The 25,084-nt window shown below is 48.7% G+C and overlaps 1 protein-coding gene across 6 annotated transcripts in view; it reads left to right on the plus strand.

The window, feature by feature from the left end:
- The window catches only part of TANGO6 (transport and golgi organization 6 homolog), a 92,598-nt gene that overhangs the window by 56,573 nt on the left and 10,941 nt on the right, over nucleotides 1-25,084 (plus strand). For 4 of the 6 annotated variants that reach the window (XM_030581294.1, XM_030581297.1, XM_030581298.1 and 1 more), the window contains 3 exons: nucleotides 2,247-2,399; nucleotides 15,338-15,489; nucleotides 22,509-22,622. In XM_030581294.1, the coding sequence (XP_030437154.1) occupies nucleotides 2,247-2,399; nucleotides 15,338-15,489; nucleotides 22,509-22,622 (419 nt within the window). Of the gene's footprint in view, nucleotides 1-2,246; nucleotides 2,400-15,337; nucleotides 15,490-22,508; nucleotides 22,623-22,705; nucleotides 22,882-25,084 lie in introns of those variants that run through there. The other 2 variants (XM_030581295.1, XM_030581299.1) reach the window with 2 other exon arrangements.

The following is a 25,084-nucleotide window of genomic DNA, read 5'->3' on the forward strand; positions in this document are numbered from 1 at the left end:
TTGAACTAGGATTCCAGAAGACTATTCATTTACTGTGTCCCTTCCCCTCCCGCTCCCCTGCTCCAGTATCTCCAGCACTCCCTGTGTGGGGCACAGACGTACATTCATTTCATATCTAAACCCCACCAACTCTCAAAACTTCCAGTCTTCTGCCAGAATGCATTTCTCCGGGAATCTTTAGGTTGTTAACATGGGTTCCATGTAATCTGGAGGCTACTGAGGGGAGTGGGACATACTCTACTAAGAAGGTGAGATAGCAACTCCAGAGTTGAGATACACACAATGCACAACCTGTTAGAAACCGATTTTGTGAGCTATCTCCTCTCATCCGCTGTGGTGTTCAACCTGGAGCAGTACAAGATGAGTTACTCATGTGACACGAGCCCCTTCTGATCTTCAAGAGATACCTTGTCACACAGTTAGCTTCCAGCCCCTGCAAAAGCTATTTATTAACAGACTGGCAATGCCAGACGACCACAACCATGGGCTCATGTAAGGAGCAGTTCATTGAACTACTTAGGGCTTGTGGGACAATGCATTCTACGCAAATGGCACGCCATTAAAGCACACCAGCAGGGTCTACACAGACCAGTTACAGTGCACTAAAGTGTTGTGCATTAGAAATAAACCCCACTCCTCCCCTGCAGAGCCTATTACCCCACTGTGTAGACAAGCCTTAGTGTACAGAAGTAGGTTGCTGGAAGTTATATTGAACCAGAGAGTGAACGGTTCATAGCAGGCAAACCGCGTGAGCTGAACGTGAGAGAGATCTGGTACGAAGGGGCTGTATTTAGAGGTTCTCTTGTTGCTGTGGATGGGGTAGAAATCTCTTATGAGGGTTCAGAGTTGTGTGAGGAGATAGGGGCGTGGGCCCAGAGTTTTAAGCCAGTCTCGTGATTTTGGGGACCTGCCTCGGGACTTTGGCTCACCAGAGATTGGAGTACTGAGGCCAGGGTAGGACACATGCTGTCAGTCCCCAAGCACAGTGTTTGAGGGAGGGTCTGAGGAGGGACCAGCGAGGGGGAAAAAGGAGACCACTATGTTGGGTCAGACAGTTCTTCCTGGTCATACACTCCCTGGTGTTCTCTCACAATCCCCATTGCAAGGCAGGTCAAAAAGAGTCTATCTTAGGCTACAGAGTGAATTGTCTCCGGAGCTCAGGTGAGCACTATTAAGTGCCGCTGTGCTGCTGTTTGTCAGCTCAGGCAGCTTCCAGTGATATTTCAACCCTTCTCCTGCCCTTCAATTTTGTAACTAATTTTTGGATGTTTAACATCTCCTGTCAGTCTGGCTGAGCTCTGGTCACCTCTGCCTGCCCTCTGCAGACAGGTCTGGGGAGGAGTGAGTGCGCCCGTAGCTTGATTAGCTGGCCCTGCATGCCAAGGGCACAGTCAGTGCCATTTTTCTTGGGTGACAGTGGGAGTGATGGGTTGGCACAGGACCTGCGGGAGCATAACTACCTTTCAGGTTCTGAGGTTGATACAGACAGCAAGATACTGTGATCCTCAGAGTGGAAATGTGAGGAGACGGAGACTGTTTGACAAGCGTGTTGACATGTGCTAGAGATGCCAAAGTGAACAAAGACTATTAAAATCCCTCAAACTGTCAACTGACACTGCCTTATGCAAATAAACCTGCTACTTCTAATCACTGTAAGAACCTCCGTCTGCGAGCTCTCTCCCTTCTCGTTCTGTGCCCGAGTGCATCTGCTGCTGCCCTGCAGCTGTGGTTGAGAGGCCTGGATGCCAGCTATATCCGCCACACACAGGGCAGGAGCAGTAACCTGTATCACTAACATTTACCCCGCAGCAATTCATGGGAGGCGGGTATGCACCAGTTGGAACCATGTTATTTTACAGTTCTGCTTAGTCACTAATGGAGCTGAGATGAGGAGGAGGGGGGTGCATTTTGCAGCTGCATGACCAGTTTTCCCACCTCACCCGTATTCACAGATCTACAAGTGATTAGCCCTTGGGGCTGGATACTCTTAGCATTTTATTGGGTAGTTTTGGGCTACAGCTGAATGGGAGCCTGTTGCCCCAGGGAGGAACTGACCTGGCAGGCAGAGCCCTCTGAGGCAGAGAAGCTCACTGAGCAAACAGGTAGTAAACCCAGAAGAGACCCTGAGATTGATTTTCGTCTTTAAGTTCACTGTGGTTTGGTGCTCCATGGTTAAACATCCTGGGTCTATCCGCTGCCTTATATTTTAGATTGAATCATGTGCCCCTTTTTGTTTTGAACATCAGGTGTTGCCCTTCTGTCAGATGTGTACCCTGAGCAAATCCTACCCTGCCTGCTGGCCCAGTATGGCTGTGCTTCACCAGGCACCAGAGGACCCCAGACTGCAGAGACCAGGATGAAAGTGGGAGAGGTGCTGATGCGGGTAACCCGGGCACTGGGTGAGTCTACAGCAATTTCTCCTTTGGAGGGGGTGTACCAAATGGGGGAATGAGCCTGGCAGTGTGTCCAGAAGGCAAATGAATTGCAGCCCTGCAGAACAAGGGAGGAAGCAAGTCCAGCATCCAGAAGCCTTTGTAAAGAACGCCCTGTCCGCCACCCACAAACCAATGGGATTTCAGCTTAAGCACCTCTGTTTATTGTGACTGTAGTGGCAGGTATTGCACAGGGGGAAGGATAATCACCCTGGTAAGATGTCAGCACAGAGCCCTGGTGTAATGCGCTCTCAGCATGTCATGGAGACAGAGAACTAACAAGATCACTTTTAAGGAAACACTCAATAGATTGGGCTCCGTCTCCTTCCCTTTATGAAATAGATTGCCTGTCCCTTTAAATTAAATAGCTGCTGGTAGAAACGTTAACCCATTTCGTGTTTTCCAAAGAACTGGGATTTCTACTCTAGGTTGTAGTTTAGGAAAAACTTAAGGGTAGTTGAGCTCTGGAACGGGCTTCCAAAGAAGGTTGGGGAATCCCCATCACTAGAGGTTTTCAAGAACAGTTTAGACAACCTAGACCATCTCGGACAAGTGTTTAGCTTGGTCCTGCCTCAGTGTTGGGGGCTGGATTAGATGACCTCTCCAGGTCCCTTCCAGCCCCACATTTCTATGGTTCTTCATTGCTCCCACTGCGGGGCCTGAGCCTGGGTTAGCAGCAGCAGGGATGTTCCAGTGATTCCCTGGGTGTGGGCAAGGTGGCTGGGGGACATGCGTTCTCACAGGTGTGGAATTTCTTTAAATGCTGATCAGCAGTGCTGTGTTCTGGGTGCCAGCCCTACTACCACTCACCCTTTGTGGCTAATGTTCTCTGCACTCGAGTTGTAGCTCAGACCTCTCCCTGGTGAAGGGAAAACTTCTCTTCTGCAGATTGCTGCAGAATACTGTGGGAATGTGTCAGAATGATGGACTGCAGTGAGGTTGGAGAGCCCGGTGAATCCTCTGCCCTCCTGGACCGGTGTTCTTCTCTTTCAAAAGTGGCTATGCTGGTTTGGTGGGAGCAAACCTGTGTTCATCACTTTTGGGGTGGGAACTGAGAAGGGTTAGCTGGAGGTTTGCATTCACATTGCCCCCTGTGACGGGTTAGATCACAGAGTCCCCCTTGGGAGCTGCCAACTCACGTGCCAAGACTACTTCTGCTCCTGTTTTCTCTGCCAGCTCAGGACTCCAGCACCTTGTCTTGCTGAGCCAGACACTCCCATCTGCTCCAACGAAGGGGACTGGTTGGGAGGCAGGAAGGTAATGAAAGCATATGGCGGGAATCCTTTGTTCCCACCCCCTCCTTCTCAATGGAAAAACACCAGGGTTAAAGATGGATTCCAGTTCAGGTGACATGATCACATGTCACTGTAAGTCCCCAAGCTTTCATTCCTCCCAGCCTGGCTCACAGGAAGGCCTGCCCACAAACAGAGCCATTCAGGCAATTGCTCTGGTTAGTGGAAGTCATCAAGATTCCGGACCACCATTAATGGCCCACACTTTGCAAAATTACAATAGGCCCTCAGAGTTATAATTCATATTTCTAGTTTCAGATACAAGAGTGTTACCTTTATACAATCAGGATGATCACACTCAGTAAATTATAAGCTTTGTAATGATACCTTACAAGAGACCTTTTGTATGAAGCCTATCCCAGTTACATTATATTCACTTACTAGCATATTTTTATAAAATCCTATAGAGTGCGATGTCACACCCCCATCTCCTCAATTTGCCTGGAATGAGGTGTTGTGCTTTCACCATCCCGTTATTGTTAAAATGTATTGTCCTGGGCTATAACCTTATGCCCAGGAATCTTGAACAAATGAGGTTCCATGTGGAGTGATTCTGTAGATTCAGCACAGAACATAAGTCATGTTCCCCTACTTCGCAAAACAGCCCCGGACTCCTGTCTGCTCACTGGGAGCGGTTGACCCAACTCTTGAATGATTCTGACTTGCTTTCATTACCTTGCTGCCTCCCAGCCAGTCCCCTTCAGTGAGTAGAAGAGTGGTTGGGGGAGGTGTGTAGACCAGTCCATCACTGACTTTTCACTGATAGTGTGAGACCACTTGCTGTGTGGTCTCTGCAGACAGTTTGCAGCATTTAGAATGTTTAACTCTCACCTTCCCACTCAGCTGTATGGGGATTTGAAGGGCTTTTTATTTTCCAAGGTAGAATTACATCTCTTGCAGGTTGGATTCCTTTACACTGCTATCCTAAACCTTCTCCAAAGCCACCAACTGCGGGAAAATTTTCTTGGCTTATAGACACGAGTTGCAACAGGCAAAAGGCCCTTTCTTTAAAGATAATCACATAATTACACTGCAGTGTGTCAATGTTTTATCCTGCTCATTGCTAATTTTTCTCCTTTAAAAAACAAAACAAAAAACAAAAAAACACATTTGCAGTTCTCTCCTCCTCCTCCCCAAAGCAAGGGAGCTGGTTTGGATTGGTGACCCTTGCCCTGTTCTGGATCTGGGAGAACAGGGAGCAAGAGGCTGAATTTAAAAAAATAAAATCCCAAGACAAAATGTAAGGCTGGCTGTGTAAATAGACCATTCATTAAACTATCCCCTGAACTTTGCAGTTACCAAACCAGACTGGAGAGTCAGGAGATCTGAATGTCATGCTTGGTGTTCAGCATTGCTAAGAATATGAAAGTGCAGGTTCCCACCCCAGCTTTGGCTCTGCCCTCTCGTCTCTTATTTATCCTCCTCTTACTGATTGCAAGAGCCCACTAGTAGCCACATGACATGAATTCCTTGGATCACAGCAGCAAGATATTTTGCTGCACAGGGACAGCGTGCACTCACTCTTCCAGCCTTTCTTGAGTAGAGGAGGCTCCGAAGGCATTGGCAGGGCATGATGGGGAGGCTGGAGCTTTTCCTGCATTCAGCCTAGTCTCTTGACTGAGGCTCTAGCAAGTATCTCTGATATAGTGGCCTGACCAGTTTTGGGAGGTTGAATGGGGGCAGAATCAGGTATTTGGCCAATAATGGAGAAATAGCTGGGGAGCAGGGTCTTTTGTGGATGATATGTACAGGGGGATGTGTGATGATGTGGTCTCTGGCACATACTTCAAGGCCCTGGGGAAGATTTTGTCTCTAGCCTCTTACGAGAGAGGGGTTTGCAGTTTACAAGCCTGTTATGGAGAGCTTTTTCTAAGAAAAAGGGAGTGGGGCCTGTGGTCCATACTTGAAAATTCTGTGAAGGATGCTCAGGAAATGAGATCAGGGACGTTAAATCCCAAAGCTAGACAGAGCCAAAGTTTGCAGTGGAGTCGGAGCTGAGTATTCCTGGACTCTGATGGCAGGCATTTCTGAACTCTCAGACCAGGTCTACACTACAACATTTTGTCATCTAAGCTGTGTGAAAAACCACACCTCCTAGCTGACAACTATGCCGTCAGAACCCCCAGAGAGGAGACACAACTCTGCTGACAGAAGAGTGCTTCTGTCTGACATTGGGGGTGTTGTTATGCTGACAGAAAACTCCCTCTCTGGGTGTGTGCTGCGTCTACACTAGGGGGCTTTGTCAGCATAACCTGTCAACCATTTGTAGCGTACACAAGCCCTCAGTATGGTCGGTCATCTTGACTTTTGCCTCATTAGCTCTATTATGCTCTAATGTTTTAAACTGGTCAGTAGTTCTCTGCAACCTCCACTCTGACTTCAGTTGTTTGGCTGGGATTCGTAGGTGACTGTCTCTGCTGTCCGTCGGGGACTGCCATGTAGGAGGGATCAGCTCCTTGGCATTAGATCACAGCCCTTCGTCCTGGTAGAAGATCGACCTTGCGATGCCCCTTGTTGAGCCTTGGCAGAACAGGGCTCTGTTGTGACTGGCACATGGGTGCCTCAGCCATCATGTGTCACTGCAAGGAGAGCACCACAGAGGCTGCTGAGTTTGGGGGTTGGAGGGCAAGCTGTGATGTCGCCAGGGTCTCAGCCGTCTCTTCCAGACAACGCTCCTTTACCGCTACAGTCCCTGGGACGTTGACTCTTTGGCATGTGCTGACTAGCCTGAGTATTTATAGACCAAATTAAATTAAACGATATGTCTTTAAATTGTGCATATTGCAACACTCTAAAGAGTTTATCCTGCATTTCAAACCCACCCTTTTATCTCAGTTTTTTTTTCTCAACTTTGCCATGAATTGGAACTCCTCCATCTCCTCCAGGGAGACAATTCTGCAGCACAACCGACCCTTCTGTCTCCTCTGGAGTAGAGGGAAGGCTACTTGCATAGGTCTGATCACATCAGATGACTGTAGCTGAGTGGAGTTTGCCAGTCTGTACAAGAAATAAAATTAACCATTAGAAGAATTTTGTATTTTAATATGAAATCAAAATGCCGGTAACATTTTTGAACATCTTTTACCTAATATTGATTTGAAGCATCTAATGTAACGAAGCTAATGTGCATGGTACTGATCCAATAGAAATGGACAGGCTGCTTGAGACTACGCCCAACCTCTCACAACAAAAATAAATGCACATGAATTCTTTCCGGGTTGATTTTTATAGCAGGAACATCCCTGGCAAAGGGCATTTCCTGTGTCGTAACGATCCCTTCAGAAGTAGTACTTTGGCCTAGCGAAAGGCCATTAACTCTATTTAGACACCACAGTGGTGTCTGACTCCTCCTATGTGGTTGCTAATCTGAAGCAAATGGTGTGGACTGGGGCCATTGTTTCTTAAACTGGGTGAAAACTGCTTTGCAGTTGCCTCCATGGGACTCTTGCACGGCTGGTGGCATAAACTATCCCTTCAAGCAGTGCAGCCAAGGTGCACATTGGGCTCCTGTAACTTTGAAATACTTGGCATGGTCTGTCTGCCTTAATGGGGTGTGTCACTGCACTGCTGAACGGAACACCCTGAGCTGGCTGGTCGGGAGCAACAGTTGTTACCAACTGGTAGCTGGTGGTTGGTCTCAGTGAACAAGTGCCCACATTACAAATGACATTAATTGTCACCCTGGGCAGAGAAGCCAAGCGCTGAAGAGTTGTGAAGACTGAATCTTTCTTGCCCCTAGCTGAGGTCTTTCCGTCAGATTTGAGATGTAAGAGTAGGTCTGGGGAGCAGCTGCTGGGCTACCCCTGCTCAGGCTGTGCCTCTCCAGGTGACCAGGGATCTGAACTCTCTCAGATAAGAACAGTAATGGCCTTATGTTCCCCAAAGTGCATGGGACCCTGGGAAATACGGACTCTGGTGCTGTGTGTGCGCAAACCAGGAAAGCAGAACTACGGAAGGACTGTAGAAATGTGTGCGGCCTGCCCATCCAGTGAGTGCTTTAGTGCTCTGTTCTGACTGCACTCACGTGTCCCATCAAGACTGAGAGCTTGCTTCAGCATGAAGGTGGTTGAATGCTGGTAGTACGTGCGCAGTGCGGAGGCAGCCACTGAGCCGGTTATCTCAACCTCCCAACAGCTCCAGAGGAATGAGAGGATACATCATTCTTTCCCATTTGCCCTCAAGACAATGGAAAACAATTTTTATGGCAGGTTAAACTGTAGCAATCTGGGCTGGAACTGGAGGCTCAATACAGAATAAAAGTCCAATCAGTTGATCATTGCCTTCAGCAGGATATTATAACCTGAATTTATGGCTGTAACTGTGTCGGCTCTAAGTGGTTATGAATAAATTGCGTGTCTGCTGCAGCTTCAGTAACCATGGCTGTAGGGCTCAGGGTTGTGATCCTCTCAGCTGATCATGGAGCTCCAGCAGTCTTGTTGGGCACCTCCTGGTGGCCCTGTCCAGCCAACAACTGGCCACTCACTAGGTGGTGAGAGTACCAGAAATCACTGACATAGTAGGACGATGCAAAACTGTAAAAAGAAATTAACAATTTAAACCATCCCCTCCCCTTCCCGGTGGTGCTAGCAGTAACAATGACAGATTGGCAAGAGCTGACCGGTGCAGAGGGAGGGTACATTTCTGGCATAAAAGCCCCAGAGTGTGTGACAATCTAATCAACCAGATTTCTACAGCAGAGAAACTGATTAATTGTTCCTCAGTAATTGGCTGGCCAGGCCAGCCCAGTCCCGACAGAAGAGTCAATCAGGAAACGCAGTCAGTTGGTGACTGTGGAAATCTGGGTTGATTTCTAGGGACCCCCCATGCCATTCAGTCTGTACCATACTGCACACTCCCTTGTTTGACTTGCAGACGGTGGAGCTGGAAATCTTGTGGCTCCACATGCAGCCTAGACCAATTAAATGGTGACTTCTCTCCTTTCCCCTCCTGCTGTGACACAGCTGATGTCAATGATGGGACAGACTCAGCTGACCCGGAGAAACTGTTTGTGCTATATTCTGCTCTCTTCGGGCTGAATTCTCCTCTTGGGTAGTAGGCGCATCTCACTGCTTGCCTTGACAAATCTCCTGTGGTGCTGCACTCTACAGGAGATGCAGCACTCAGCTGCTTATCTATCTGAGGTCAGGGCTGAGGCCTTGGTTGTGGGCTGTTGTGACAGTTGCCACTGCCTCAGACCGTGTGGCACACAAACTTCCCGCCCAAAGAGTGCTTGTTTGCACCAGCTTTAGCTCATTGTCTCAGCCTTATTATAAAGTAGCATTTTTGCTTCTGGCGCCTGGTAGCAGATAGTTCAAGACAAGTTGAGATCTGTTAGCTGGCTGAAAGTACTAGGAAAGCGAACAGAATCTGTGTAACCTGATGCTGGTGTGTGTGTCACATTGAATCACTGTGGCTGCACCCTTCTTATCAACAAGCCCCATTTCGGATGGGGCAAGTGGGGAAAAAGCTTTTCCCTTCCCTCTCTGGGGTTTCCTGAAGGATTTACATCATTGCAGTGAGTTTTCATCACAGGCACATTAAATCTGCCAAAGCTACGTCAGGGGAGACATTCCTCTGGTTAGTCAGGGATTATCCACCCTGCTCTGCGGAGGGGTGGGGAGGCTGCTTTGTTCATTCAAAAAGCAACAAAGAGTCCTATGGCACCTTATAAACTAACAGACGTACTGCAGCATAAGCTTTCGTGGGTGAATACGTCGGACGAAGTGGGTATTCACCCACAAAGGCTCATGCTCCAATACGTCTGTTAGTCTATAAGGTGCCACAGGACTCTTTGTTGCTTTTTACAGATTCAGACTAACACAGCTATCCCTCTGATACTTGTTAATTCAGTAACTAATCCACCCACCGACCAGTGCTGTCACTGGCTTTAGCAAGAGAGAGCCAGAGTGATTAGCTTTCCTTCAATGGCGTGGTCCTTTCAGTGCAATGCTGGGGAGATGCCAGCCTCCCATTGCTGACCAGTGCAAAGAAAACCCTACACTGTTACCTCCAGGGGTATAGACATCTTTGCTGCATGTGTGTGAATTGCAGAACAAGGAACGTAGCATTCTTTTATTTATTATTTGTATTAGCGTAGTGCCTAGACCCAGACCCCTTTGTGCTAAGTGCTGTACAGCCACAGAACAAAGAGCTGGTCCTTGCCCCAAAGAGCTGACAATCCTAAGGCCATGGCTGCACTGGCACTTTACAGCGCTGCAACTTTCGCGTTTAGGGGTGTGAAAAAAGATACAGCGCTGTAAAGCCTCTGTGTAATCAGCGCTGCAAGCTGCACCCGTAGAGGATGTGGTTTACGTGCAGCGCTGGGAGAGCTCTCTCCCAGCGCTGGCGCTGCGACCACACTCACACGTCCACTTTGAAATTTCAAGTGTAGCCATACCCTTAGTATAAGACAAGAGAAACAAATGGAGACAGAGTCAGGGAAGTACAAGGAGACAGTGCTGATCAGCATGACAGGTGTCGTTTCAGCATACCCAGCAGCCAAACTGTTGTCAAGTGTTTTTAGATGTGTCGGCAAAGGAGAGTTTTAAGGAAAGATTTGAAGGGGGATCATGAGGTATCTTTGGAATGTTTCCAGGGAGCTCCTCCAAAATGTGAGAGGCGGAATGAGAGAGAGCATGAAGGGGCTTGTTTGAAAATGTAATGGACAGAGAAAATATTACAGATGGGCAGCCATGTAGTGCGAGGGCACAATTGCTTTAGTTTATGGTGTTCCCAAAACTCTGCAGTGGTGTTAAGCCTACTAGTAACTGGCTGAAGTCTGTCTGTGTAGAATTGGAGGATGCCAGTGAGCAGTCCAGGCTGTGTGACCTTGATACAACTGTGACAAGTTGCATCACAGAGACCCCCTTGGGACTGCCACCTGATGTGCTGAGACTACCTCTGTGCCCATTTTCCCTGGCAGCTTGGGACTTCAGTGTCCTGTCTTGTTGAGCCAGACATGCTAGCTTGCTGCAAACACAGACCCAGGTGTGAACCATGTCCCCCAAAAGCTGCAGACTTAACTGAAAATGGCTTAGAAAGTGCTCCTGTCTCTAGCACCCAGACACCCAGTTCCCAATGGGATCCAGACCCCCAAATAAATCTGTTTTACTCGGTATAAAGCTTATACAAGGTAAACTCATAAATTGTTCGCCCTCTATAATGCTGATAGAGAGAGATGCACAGCTGTTTGCTCCCCCAGGAATTAATTACTTGCTCTGAGTTAATTAATAAGAAAAAAGTGATTTTATTAAATATAAAAAGTAGGATTTAAGTGGTTCCAAGTAATAACAGACAGAACAAATAAGTTACCGAGCAAAATAAAACAAAAACATTCAAGTAAAAGCCTAATACAGTAGGAAACTAAATGCAGGTAAATCTCCCCCTCAGAGATGTTCCAATAAGCTTCTTTCACAGACTAGACTTCTTCCTAGTCTGGGCCCAGCAATCACTTACACCCCTGTGATTACTGCCCTTTGTTCCAGTTTCTTTCAGGCATCTCTTTGGGGTGGAGAGGCTATCTTTGAGCCAGCTGAAGACAAAAAGGAGTTGTTTCCAGGGCCTTTTATATTCTTTCTCTTGTGGGCAGAAACCCCTTTGTTCTCCTGTGCAAAATCACAGTAACAAGATGGAGTCTGTAGCCACCTGGGCAAGTCACATGTCTGTGAATGATTCAGCTTTTTGCAGGCCAACGCCATTGTTCACGTGTTAGTTTGAACGTTCCCAGGAAAGCTCAGATGTGGATTGGCGTCTTCCCAAAGGCGGTTGCTAGTTAAGTACTGCCAATTACTTGAATAACCCCTTCACACTAGGGTATGTCTGCACTACGGGATTATTCCGATTTTACATAAACCGGTTTTGTAAAACAGATTGTATAAAGTCGAGTGCACGCGGCCACACTAAGCACATTAATTTGGCGGTGTGTGTCCATGTACCGAGGCTAGTGTTGATTTCCGGAGCGTTGCACTGTGGATAGCTATCCCACAGCTATCCCACAGTTCCTGCAGTCTCTCCCACCCATTGGAATTCTGGGTTGAGATCCCAATGCATGATGGTGCAGAAACACTGTCGCAGGTGATTCTGGGTAAATGTCGTCACTCAATCCTCCCTCCGTGAAAGCAATGGCCGACAATTATTTTGTGCCCTCTTTCCCTGGATTGCTCTGGCAGACTCCATAGCCTGGCAACCAGGGAGCCTTGTTTGTCACCGTATGTGTACTGGATGCTGCTGACAGAGGCGGTACTGCAGTGCTACACAGCAGCATTCATTTGCCTTTGCAAGGTAGCAGAGATGGTTAAATCCCTATTGCACCGTCTGCCATTGTAAATTGGCGATGAGATGACAGTTATCAATCATTTTGTACTGTTTGCTGCTGTCATGGGTGCTCCTGGCTGGCCTCACTAAGGTTGGCCGGGGGCGCATGGACAAAACTGGGTATGACTCCCCGGGTCATTCCCTTCTTTATGTTTGTATAAAAATAGAGTCAGTCCTGCCTAGAATATGAGGCAAGTGTACTAGAGAGCCAGAGAGCACAGCCGCTCCGTGTCAGAGCCCCAGAGATCCCGCAGAAATTATGAGCTGCATGCTATTCTAGGGGTGCCCCTGCAACAACCCCACCCGTTACTTCCCTCCTCCCACAACCCTCCTGGGCTACCGTGGCAGTGTCCCCCCATTTGTGTGATGAAGTAATAAAGAATGCAGGAATAAGAAACACTGACTTTTTAGCGAGATAAAATGAGAGGGAGGAAGCCTCCAGCTGCTATGATAGTCCAGGCAGGACATTAAAGGGTGGGGAGGAGAAGAGCACAGAATCTTTTCTTTAGACACGAAACGCAGGGGTGGGGGCTGATGGAGCTCAGGCTCCAGCTGCTATGATAAGGATGGTTACCTAGCATTTTGTACCATCTGCCAGGAATGACAGGGAGTCATTCCCATTTTTACCCAGGCGCCCCTGGCTGACCTCACCGAGGCCAGCCAGGAGCACTCATGGGATGATGACGGTTTTCCGCTATTTTGTACTGTCTGCCATCAGGAAAGGAAGGGGAGGGGATGCTGCTGTTCAGCACCGCAGCACCACATCTACCAGCAGCATGCAGTAGATATATGGTGACATTGAAAAATGGCAGGAAACTATTTTTTCCCCTTTTCTTTCACCGGGGGGGGGGGAGAGGGGGTAAATTGACAAGATATACCCTGAACCACCCCTGACAATGTTTTTGACCCTTCAGGCATTGGGAGCTCAGCCAAGAATGCAAATGCTTTTCGGAGACTGCGGGGACTGTGGGATAGCTGGAGTCCTCAGTTCCCCCTCCCTCCCTCCATGAGCGTCCATTTGATTCTTTGGCTTTCTGTTACGCTTGTCACACAGCCATGTGCTGTGGACTCTGTATCATAGCCTGGAGATTTTTTCAAATGCTGTCTCATTTCGTCTTCTATAACGGAGCTCTTATAGAACAGATTTGTCTCCCCATACAGCGATCAGATCCAGTATCTCCCGTACGGTCCATGCTGGAGCTCTTTTTGGATTTGGGACTGCATCGCCACCCGTGCTGATCAGAGCTCCACGCTGGGCAAACAGGAAATGAAATTCAAAAGTTCGCAGGGCTTTTCCTGTCTACCTGGCCAGTGCATCCAAGTTCAGATTGCTTTCCAGAGCGGTCACAATGGTGCACTGTGGGATACTGCCCGGAGGCTAATACCATCGATTTGCGGCCACACTAACCCTAATCCGACATGGCAATACCGATTTCAGCGCTACTCCTCATCGGGGAGGAGTACAGAAACCGGTTTAAAGAGCCCTTTATATCGATATAAAGGGCCTCGTTGTATGGACGGGTGCAGGATTAAATCGGTTTAACGCTGCTAAGTTCGGTTTAAACACGTAGTATAGACCCAAATCTGCCTTATGTGCTTCCTGCAGCAAACACTTTAAATACAAGCATAGAGCCAACACTCATAACTTCAGATATAAAAATGATACATGCATACAAATAGGATGAATATATTCAGTAGATCATAACCTTTGCAAAGATATGTTACATGGCATATCTAGCATAAAACATATTCCAGTTATGTCATATTTACACTCATAAACATATTTCTATAAAGCATTATGGGGTGCAACGTCACAAGAACGCTGTGTGTTCTGTGCTGCTGTCTGAACTGGAAGGGAATCACTTTGACTCCAAAGAGAGGTGAAGTTAAGAATGACTTGGAAATGCATTGAGAAGCACTCTTGAGAACACCCCACCTCTGGTCCCCTGTTACGGAAGCCAGTCCTTGGTAGAAGCCATCTGCTGTTCAGCACTGGAGAATGCGTGGGCTTATGGAGAATGTGGCTGGCTTATGTCTGGCAGCAGAAGCCCGGGTTTATCCTGCCTACTGTAAGAGTGGATGTTCTTCTTGTTCTTCACAGAAATGTTAAATCTTTGTATGACTGCTGCTGAGCCTGGGCTTTAAATTTTGGTGTGTTTCAGCTCTGTGCATCCCTTGGCCTTGTAGTATGAAGGTCTAGACAAGAGTGCCCGCTTTTCCCACTCTGAACCATTAATCCTTCTTCGAGTGATTGCGCATGCACATTCCAATAGGTGTGCGCACCGCGTGCACGATTGTCGGAAGGTTTTTCCCCTAGTGGTACCCATCAGGTTGGCTGCAGAGCCCCCTGGAGTGGCATCTTCATGGCAGTGTCTATAGGTCCTGCAGACCCGCCGCCTGCTCAGTTGCTTCTTATGACCAGTGACAGTCGTTGGAGCAGCTCAGTCTCTTGCATTCACAAGTACCTACCTAGTGGTTCCCCTTTTCCTAGCTGTAAATAGTTTCACAGTTATAGTTACAGTAGTTTGTAGTTTATAGTTAGCTAAACTTACTTTGGGGGGTCGTCTCCCCCCCAGTTTTCCCCAGACACCGGGGCAGGCCTCTACTGCAGAGGTTTAAGTCATGTGAGAGGTGTTCGAAACCTATGACCAGAGGCGACACTGCTTATCTTAAGTGCCTAGAAGAAGGTCATCAGACAGACCTGTGCTGAATTTGCAGGAGCTTTAGACCTAGAACTAAGAGGGAGTGGGACTATCGTTTGAAGCTTCTCCTGATGGAGTCGGCCCTCAGCTGGTACCAGAAATGGCACTGGCTGAGACCATGCGCAGCCGAGTGAAAGCCTCAGATGCGGGTCTCTGCTTCAGATTACACAGAACACTGATGATCCACTCTAGGGACTAGGTCTGCAGAGCCCCGTCTCAGAGACAACACAGTGGTGTGTTGCCAGTGAGAACACAAGTCATTTAATAAGCGCTGATCACTGGCTCACCTGCATTATCTAGGAGAGAAGCTGCTTAAGTGCTATATCCTAGAACTCTATAGGAAGCATGGTACAGGAACACAGCCATGAAGGGGTTAAAATTATTAGCTCCACTAATATCTAATGCCAGCAACTAAAAAGACTGAATTGGAGAAAGGGCTTTTCAGTACTGCACCAGGAATGGGCTCAGCATAGCGGGAAAGGAGTTCTGAAAAGTCCTTCCCACTAGTGGAAGCATCTCCTGGCCTTTAAACTCTTTGCTTTTGAAACCTGTCAAATCTCCTTAAATCTCCTGTGCTTTCTTCTTCTCTCTTCTGCAGGGGACATGAGCTGCCAGTACAGAGCTCCTCTGATTCATGCATTCCTAAGAGGAGCAAGAGACCCGGATAGCACCCTGAGGGCTAGCAGTCTGTCCAACTTGGGAGAGCTGTGTCAGAGACTTCACTTCCAGCTTGGCTCCGTGGTTCAGGAGGTATCAACGCTGTACATCTCCCCTATATAATAGACACTTTAGCTGTATCTGTTGCCACTGGAGAGTGGTCTTAATGACACAGTTACAGGGGTCTTCCTGCCGACTCCTCTCCCACAGAGTGGAGGCATGGGATCAGTGGAGGAGGAATCTTCCTAGGGCTGCTGCATATCTTGCAGGTGTGTTTTTAGGTTCCTAATCTTAGAAACCATTTGTGCTGGCTGAGATGGGAACAAGGAGGCCTGTTTATACCCTGAGAGCAGTATGTCCTTTGAATCAGGTCTTCGGGAGCTGACATTTCTGTCTGTTTATATATTGTACGTGCAAAAGAATGTAAAGATTGCAGAGTCAAGCACTTGGGTTAAGAAATGCCAGAATTAAGGTTGCCTATAACTTTGATTTGGCCCCCTTGTGTGTAGGCGTTATAACATAGTCTTTATTTAGGTGACCCCATGCTGTTGTTTCCATAGGACCCTGCCTCATTCAGTGCACAGGATGGATGGTGCACTCTGAATGAGCAGCTATTCGAGATTTGGTTTTATCATTGTTTCGTGTGTGACTCCAGGTCCTATTTACTGCATGCTGTTCAAGTCTGATTCTGAATGCAGAGTACAGCTCACCCTCTGAGTCCCAGCTCCCAGTCGCCCCCCCCCGACACCGTGTCTAATTTCAGTCTTCTCCCTACCCCTTTCCCCCCTCCTGTTCCCCAGTGTCTCCCCCACAGCTCCCAGTCACTCTTCCTTGACTCTTCACTCAGTCTCGTCCCCCCCACGACTCATTGCCTAGGCAGTCCTAGTCATCCCTGCCCCTAGATTCCTTGTCTAATCTCAGTCTTCCGCTTACCTATTTTCCCAGTTCCCAGTCTTGCCCCTGGCACTTTGCTCCCTCTGCTGCCCCTCTCACATGTTCAGCTCTTGTCCCCTCTGCATTCAAGTCAGGCAGCTTCCTCCTCCAGCCTGCCTGACAGATGGATAATTGGAAACACAGGAGAGAGTCTCCCTGTCAGTTCTGGTACCCAGCACCACAGTGCTCCCTGGCAGCTGGGAACAAGGATTACTGGGAAAGTCCTGTTCAGCCTCTGTGGCCCTGAACTGGAGCATGCTCAGTGTAGACAGAATCTTCAGAGAATTTACCTATTGGTCCCTTCAGAGCATGTGCAAACAGAGCATTTCCAGTGGCCTGTCACTTTACCAAATCTGGGCAGCTTTTCACAGGAATAGTAATGTGCACAGCTCTGACACTGGGTGAAGCCACCATCCCTGCCACGTTTCAAGCCCTCGCTGTCAGATGTGGAGGCACTATAGCTTCTCAGTTAAACACAGAAAGAATATTTTAAACATGGGCAAAACAATGTATTTTTCCCTCATCTTGTTCTCTGAATCAACTGAACAATTTTTGTTGGTACTTTAATTCAGTCTGAGGCAGATCCTCAGACTGAATTAAAGTCTGGAAAATTTCATGGAATGGAAAATTTCAGCCGAAATAGTTAGTTTGGCAACTGAAAACAGGGTCGTATAATGGGAAGTGTCGGGCTACCAGCCCTGCCTCTAATAATTTAACTGTAGTATAGGACCTTACAGCATATTTTGTACCTGCTACAGGCACCTCCTCCCAGTTAATAGCATCTCATTATGCTTTTCATTGCTGCAAAAGAGGAGAATTCGGTGTCAGTTTTATCCTAGTGGCTGGGGTGCTGCAGTCTATGCACTTTGATGAAAGGCTTTAGGCAAGAAGTGTTTATATCAGAGGCACAACAAAGGTGGAGTTTCCCCAGCTGCTGTTCTCCCGTGAAGTTTTTTCAGGGCCAGAGGTGAGTTTCTCGTTTTTCCCTGGCTGATTGTAACTGTTTGATGTGTTGGAGGCAGTGAACCTGCTACTCTGGCACTAAACCCAGGAACACCGTCTCACTCACTCAGCCCTGAATGCTGCTGAGGCCCAGAAGACTGTGCTTGTACAGCCAGTGTGTCTGCAAACAGGCCATTCCCAGAGCTGTTCCCTTCCCACACATCACTCCTTTCTCTGGAAGGCACGTGCACGTGCAGCCCCGGTGTGTGCATGGTCCAGGGCTTTAATTGTTTCGGAACAAACAAACCAAAAATGGCCTCTCAGTAGGCATGTGTGAAGAACACTTTCACACACAGATCAAGTAGTGACCTGGCAAATGTCCTTCCATGTTAGTGCCCTTTGCACACGAGGATTTGGGGAGCTGTGTGTTTCCTTCCCTTCCCATTTGCCGTCACCAGCCCTCACCTCCCAGTTGTGCTCACACACCTCTGTGTCAACTGGATTAATCACGTACATAAAAATAGCATGAAATATTTTGCTCGTGTGTTTCTCACTGTATCCAGCTGCTGGTCTTTATTGCATTGGAGTAGAAGAGCCAGCCCCATGTGACCAGACAGCTGTACACTCCTGTCCCCCGCCCTGGTTGGGAACGGCTGCACTACAGACTGTAAGCTCTTTGGGGCAGGGACCATGTGTTTGTACAGTGTCTAGCACCCTGGGTCCTTCCTGCAGGGCTGGGCCCCAAGGTGCTGTGGTAATATAAATAACAGAGATGTGTTCCTGCCTCTTAGAGCCCTGTGACTAGCTCTGTGGACAAGAGATGAGAACATTGGGTGCAGCTCTGTAGCAGTTCTGATGCATGCTCACCAGTGTTCGTGAGGTGCCCTCTCTGACCAAAGGGCTCAGGTGTGTTTGACAGCCCAGTGACACCACAGCCTGCCCAGAGAGGTGTGGCCCATGAGTAGATAGTGAGGGTGGGCCTGGTAACTGGCCGGGATCCCAGGGATCAACCTCATTTGCATAGAAGTGAAGCTCCCTGATGCCTTTGCTGAAATGGAAGTGTTGCCCATCAAGCCTATGCCATGCTCTAGCCTGTCCTCTTCACACACATTCTTTGCATCCAGCAGCTCCATATTAAAGGCCAGAGCACCTGCCTCTGCGCCATCCAGTGCAAGGTAGAGACACTCCCAGTCTGGTAGCCTGTGTCTGGGATGATACTGCACTGAGCTCTAGTCTCCCAGGGTGCTGAGAACTAGGAATATCTTCTCATGGCCTATACCAGGTGCTGATACTGCTTTATCTGTGCTTCCTAATCAGAAGCTGAGGTGCCTGGAATAGTGCACTGCAGTCTTCAGGGCCTCTTCTCCTAAGGCATTGTGTTGGGCTGACAGATATGCATGTGATTTCTAACCGCCACCCAGGAGCTGGGAGGGGCCGTATCACTGTGAGCTGCTCCGGTACTATGGCGTCAAGTGCTATGGAAATGCTGATAAATGAGCCCACCTGGCAGGGCAGCGTCAGCCACACACGGTCAGTGGCGTGCACTGTAGGTTTCTGCAGAGACGTGTCAGTGCAGTCATTAGGCAGCGCCGGGTTTACAGAGCAGAGATGGGGCCTGCGGTAATGCTCCTTCGAATGGGCAGACTGTTCATGAGTTAAAGGCGATCTACATCAGGCATGCTGAGATCAGCGCCATCCCCACTGAGTGAGCAGAAGGATTGGCTGATGCAGGTGCTCACTAGGAGTCAGGCAGAGGTGTGAGCACATGCCAGAGGACAAGCAGGTCACCTCTGTTCTCTGCTCAGTTGGTCTGATCCCTTTTCAGACCCTAAGGCAGGTGGAAGTGCTTCAGGGAAGGGAGGAGCACAGCTGCAGCCAGGGGAGGCTCTCTGCAATCCCCTCTGCTTGTGAGTTGCTTCCCAGCACAGGCTCTTCCTGGGGATTGGCTGGGTTGGTGCCAGCCTGTGTGAATTCTGGATGTAAGCGTAAGGGCTGAGAGCAGTGTGGAGATACCGCCTGGGAGCCGGGGCATTCTCACAGTGCTTGAAGAAGCTCTGTTTCCAGGGTTTCTGTAGAAATACACCCTGTCAGCTCTGTGGTCCCATATGAAAACTGTGTTGGCTTAAACCTGGGCTGTGCCTTCCCATACGGTGCTAGGCAGCAGGCTCCCATCCCCCTGCCGACCTCAGAAGAATCACTGGGACAGATAGTCACAGGGCTGGGAAGCCGGGGGGACCTTGTTACTGTTCGGGTAGAGCTCCAGTAGTTTTGTGTTTAACGTGGTCCAAGGATGAAGGGCTTGTGTATTGGCAGAAAGAGAAGGCTGAGGAGCTCTGTCCAGAGATTGCACTAGGGCTGAGTCCTGCAGAGTCACAGTCCCCCACCCTGCCCCCCGAAGGTGACCCACTCACTGCTGAGTGAGTGGGCACTATGAATGTGCCTGAAACAAGCTCTCAGAGCCCTACAATTGTGTGCGACTAGCGCAGGCCTGTTGTGGGTGCTTCCAGATCACTTCAAGCTCAGGCTCCAGCTCCATTCTTCTCTGAGCCCTTAGTCTCTGGCATGAATAAGCATGTGGACAGGTCTGGTGCAGCCTCTCTGCTGCTGCTGTGTAAATCCCTTCTGGCTCTGCAGCAGGAGGGAGTCCAGCTGAGTTCAGCAGGCATGGCAGCAGCCAGCTCCTCTGTGAGATACACTCTCCAGGGCCCGGGGGGACTAGGCACTTTCCTTGAACAAATTGCTGATACTCTTTTTCTATTCTGTTTGGAAATGGCGCCAAGCAGCCACGGAAAGTGGAGCATGTCTGTTAATGTCAGGCAGTGCTTTGCAAAGCTGGGATCTACTGGAGGAGAACAGCTTTAAGCACAGATGCAGTGTGCATTGGATGTTGGGGATTTGGGAAGCAGGAGGCAGGTGGGTTAAAATCTCCCAGGAACTATTGCAGCATATGTGAGGAGGAAGGCAGGTCATGCTCCCAGGCATGATTCAAAACAAGAGCACACCTAGCCAGGGCCATTGAGAGACACACGGTCGTGGACTGGGATAGGATTTGTAGGACTTCGCTGTTCAGCTCTCTGCTGGTCCACCTGTGCCAGTGGAACTGCTGAGACAGTTTTCCCACCATTTGTTCACAGGCTGCTCTGAGAAACCCTTCTTAGCCCATATGGTTCTGGGTGACTGGCTAGTGTCAGAGGCAAGCAGACGCATTGGTGTGGTTAGAAGCTGTGAGGTCAGGAGCAATGCCAAAAGCAGAGTGAACGCAAGCAGGTGGCAGAGCATGCCTTCTGCAAGACAGTCAGAAAGATGTAATGAATATTTCCCTTCTCTTCTGCTCACGCATTGATCTGGTAGTGACAGCATTTGACAAGATGCCAATGCACCGCATGTCAGCTATTTCAGGAACATGCTAGCTCTGCAAACTCTCCCTGCTGTTGCTGATTATCTAATTAGGCGCTTTAAACTCTGCCTGCCTGCTTAACAGCAGAGAAATACACGGTCTGCATAGCGAATCCCTGTGCAAGTGAAGTGTCTCTCCTCGAGTTGGAGATTCACTCGCTCTCTAAAGGCATGACCCAGGCACGCCCATGTTCTCTGCATGAGGCACTTTGCTTTTGGGCAACAGTTTCTGCTCTCAGGTTTTTAGATGTAGCTGTTCCAGGAAGTCTCGCTCAAGCAATTTGTACCCCCCAATTCACCTACTTGATACCAGTGACACCCCCTTCAGTCTGTATTACAGGCTCTTCAGGACCTGTTCTGGCTCACAATCATCTGCACTGGCTGAAAGGGGCTTTTTAATAATTAAATAGCCAGTGTTTGCCTACGACCCATGCTATCTGGCACTGCTGCTGAGAGAGTGCCTGCCTCCTGGGGTGGGGAATGCCAATACCATCCAGTGGCCCAGAGACAGCGGCGGCTCCAGGCACCACCGCTCCATGCACGTGCCTGGGGTGGCAAGCCGCGGGGGGCACTCTGCCAGTCCCTGCAAGGGCAGTAGTCGGGCAGCCTTCTGTGGTTTGCCTGTGGGAGGTCTGCTGGTCCTGTGGTTTCGGCAGCAATTCAGCGGCGGGTACGCCAAAGGTGCGGGACCGGGGGACTTCCCGCAGGCAAGCCGCCAAAGGCAGCCTGCCTGCCGTGCTTGGGGTGGCAAAAAAGCTAGAGCCGCCCCTGCCCAGAGAAATGCAGACATCATGGATGCCAGTGCCCAAACAAGGGAATATATGAACCAAACCCAGTCTTGTACCACTGAGCAATTCAGAGGCCATGAGGTACCTAACAAATACCTGGGCAAGTAGCATTCCTTCTCAGACCTTCTGCGGAGCGGGACTGGACCATGCTTAGAATCCTTTGTTATACAACAGCTTTCTCATCACACAGTCTCTGCTGCTTTCCTGGGTCCCACTCAGCTTCGCGGCCCCCGTTGCCCTGACAACACACGGAGCAAAGCCCCTCCCAATCCATGGGGAGCCTAGTGGCATCTGCACTTTTAATCAAATCTGGATGCCTAAAGTTAGGTGCCCAAATCCACGTTTAGGCCACTAAATTGACCTATGTAACGGTGCTAAATGACCCGGCTCTCTCTGAAGTCAGCGGCAGTGTCAGGAGCTCAGCACCTTTGAGAATTCGGTCACTTTTGTTTAGGATTTTAACTTTAGGCACCTGGGTTTGAAAATGTAGGGAGCCAGCTTGAGAGGCCAGAGGTCTTCTGATGTTGTCAAGAGGATTTCCCCCGGTCCTATCCCCTGAAATCACAGGCAATGAGACGTCATCCCCCGGCCCCAGAGAACGCTGAATGAGCAGCCCCAGACCTCAGCTGGCAGAAAAGACAGGAGAGCAGCATAACATGGGGCTTCCCTTCTTTCCACTCCTGACGCAGCCCCCATTGCCTGCAGCTTCTGTAAAGACCCATGTCATGGGGTGCACTCTAGCCTGCTGGGCCAGGTCTGTCTTGGTTTCGATGGGCTTGTTTCTGCCCTGAGTTCTCCTGCACGCTCTGGAGCTGCAGGTGGGCAGGCCCTGGGGGCTGTTGCTGTGGCGTTTTCCCTGCTGTGTGTACGCCTGTAACATGTGGATCTTCCTGTTACAGTCACTGCTATGTTTTCCATGTCTCGTGTGGGTGTACTGATGGGTTCCTGACTGCACCCCCACCCAGCCTGGTGATACCGCGGTGGGGACGACGGAGTGTGGCAAAGGCGCTGCGTGTACACTAACGAAGTTCTCACCCCGGTTTGCCCTGCCAGGTGACCTCCTGTTTGACAGCCATAGTTAAGACAGACAGCGAGGCTGAAGTCCGAAGAGCTGCTGTCCATGTGGTGGTGGTGCTGCTCCGCGGGCTCAGTGAGAAAGCAACTGAGGTAAGCCTCCCTCCCTGCCCCCAGCAGTGCCACAGGTGCTGCCACGCAGCCTCTTCGCAGACTGACCCTCACTCATGGCACAGGCACGCATCACGCTTTGTCCCTGGAGCGTACAGTCAGTGCTCTGGCGCCTGCTACATAACAAGGAAACTCCCAAGTGTCTCCAGACCCAAGGGTCCTGCCACTGCACCCATCCCAAGCCTGGCCAGCTTAATGTGCTCTGATACAGCAACTTAGTGAACTCTCTGGGTGTCTCTGAAGTGATCTCTAGATAGCTTTAAACTAGGTTCGACAGGGACAGGTGAGCAAAGCCCACAGGTAAGTGGGGAACAAGACCTGGGAGATGGGTTGGAAACAGGAGGGAGCACGGGCTATCATGGCAGAGAGGAAGGAGGGTCAGGGCAAAGCTGGGAGGCAAGATCAAACCAGTATCTTAGATACCTTTATACAAATGCAAGAAGTATGGGTAATAAGCAGGAAGAACTGGAAGTGCTAATAAATAAATACAACTATGACATTATTGACATTACTGAAACTTGGTGGGATAATACACACGACTGGAATGTTGGTGTGGATGGGTATAGTTTGCTCAGGAAGGATAGACGGGGGAAAAAGGGAAGAGGTGTTACCTTATATATTAAAAATGTACACACTTGGACTGAGGTGGAGATGGACATAGGAGACGGAAGGGTGGAGAGTCTCTGGGTTAGGCTAAAAGGGGTAAAAAACACAGGTGATGTCGTGCTGGGAGTCTACTACAGGCCACCTAATCAGGCGGAAGAGGTGGATGAGGCTTTTTTCAAACAACTAACAAAATCATCCAAAGCCCAAGATTTGGTGCTGATGGGGGACTTCAACTATCCAGATATATGTTGGGAAAATAACACCGCGGGGCACAGACTATCCAATAAATTCCTGGACTGCATTGCAGACAACTTTTTATTTCAGAAAGTTGAAAAAGCTACTGGGGGGAAGCTGTTCTAGACTTGATTTTAACCAATAGGGAGGAACTTGTTGAGAATTTAAAAGTAGAAGGAAGCTTGGGTGAAAGTGATCATGAAATCATAGAATTTGCAATTCTAAGGAAGGGTAGAAAGGAGTACAGCAGAATAGAGACAATGGATTTCAGGAAGGCAGATTTTGGTAAGCTCAGAGAGCTGATAGGCAAGGTCCCATGGGAATTAAGACTGAGGGGAAAAACAACTGAGGAAAGTTGGCAGTTTTTCAAAGGGACGCTATTAAGGGCCCAAAAGCAAGTTATTCCGATGGTTAGGAAAGATAGAAAATGTGGCAAAAGACCACCTTGGCTTACCCTTGAGATCTTGCGTGACCTACAAAATAAAAAGGCGTCATATAAAAAATGGAAACTAGGTCAGATCACTAAGGATGAATATAGGCAAATAACACAGGAATGCAGAGGCAAGATTAGAAAAGCAAAGGCACAAAATGAACTCAAACTAGCTATGGGGATAAAGGGAAACAAGAAGACTTTTTATCAATACATTAGAAGCAAGAGGAAGACTAAGGACAGGGTAGGCCCACTGCTCAATGAGGAGGGGGTAACAGTAACGGGAGACTTGGAAATGGCAGAGATGCTTAATGACTTCTTTGTTTCGGTCTTCACTGAGAAGTCTGAAGGAATGTCTAGTATAGTGAATCCTTACGGGAAGAGGGTAGGTTTAGAAGAGAAAATAAGGAAAGAGCAAGTAAGAAAGCACTTAGAAAAGTTAGATGCCTGCAAGTCACCAGGGCCTGATGAAATGCATCCTAGAATACTCAAGGAGTTAATAGAGGAGGTATCTGAGCCTCTAGCTATTATCTTTGGGAAATCATGGGAGACGGGGGAGATTCCAGAAGACTGGAAGGGGGCAAATATAGTGCCCATCTATAAAAAGGGAAATAAAAACAACCCAGGAAACTACAGACCAGTTAGTTTAACTTCTGTGCCAGGGAAGATAATGGAGCAGGTAATCAAAGAATCATCTGCAAACATTTGGAAGGTGGTAAGGTGATAGGGAATAGCCAGCATGGATTTGTAAAGAACAAATCATGTCAAACTAACCTGATAGCGTTCTTTGATAGGATAACGAGCCTTGTGGATAAGGGAGAAGCGGTGGATGTGATATACCTAGACTTTAGTAAGGCATTTGATACAGTTTCGCATGATATTCTTATAGATAAGCTAGGAAAGTACAATTTAGATGGGGCTACTATAAGGTGGGTGCATAACTGGCTGGATAATCGTACTCAGAGAGTAGTTGTTAATGGCTCCCAATCCTGCTGGAAAGGTATAACAAGTGGGGTTCCGCAGGGGTCTGTTTTGGGACCGGTTCTGTTCAATATCTTCATCAACGATTTAGATGTTGGCATAGAAAGTACGCTTATTAAGTTTGCGGACGATACCAAACTGGGAGGGATTGCAACTGCTCTGGAGGACAGGGTCAAAATTCAAAATGATCTGG

This window comes from Gopherus evgoodei, chromosome 12, assembly GCF_007399415.2.
Source record: "Gopherus evgoodei ecotype Sinaloan lineage chromosome 12, rGopEvg1_v1.p, whole genome shotgun sequence".
In the NCBI taxonomy this organism is placed as follows: domain Eukaryota; kingdom Metazoa; phylum Chordata; order Testudines; family Testudinidae; genus Gopherus; species Gopherus evgoodei.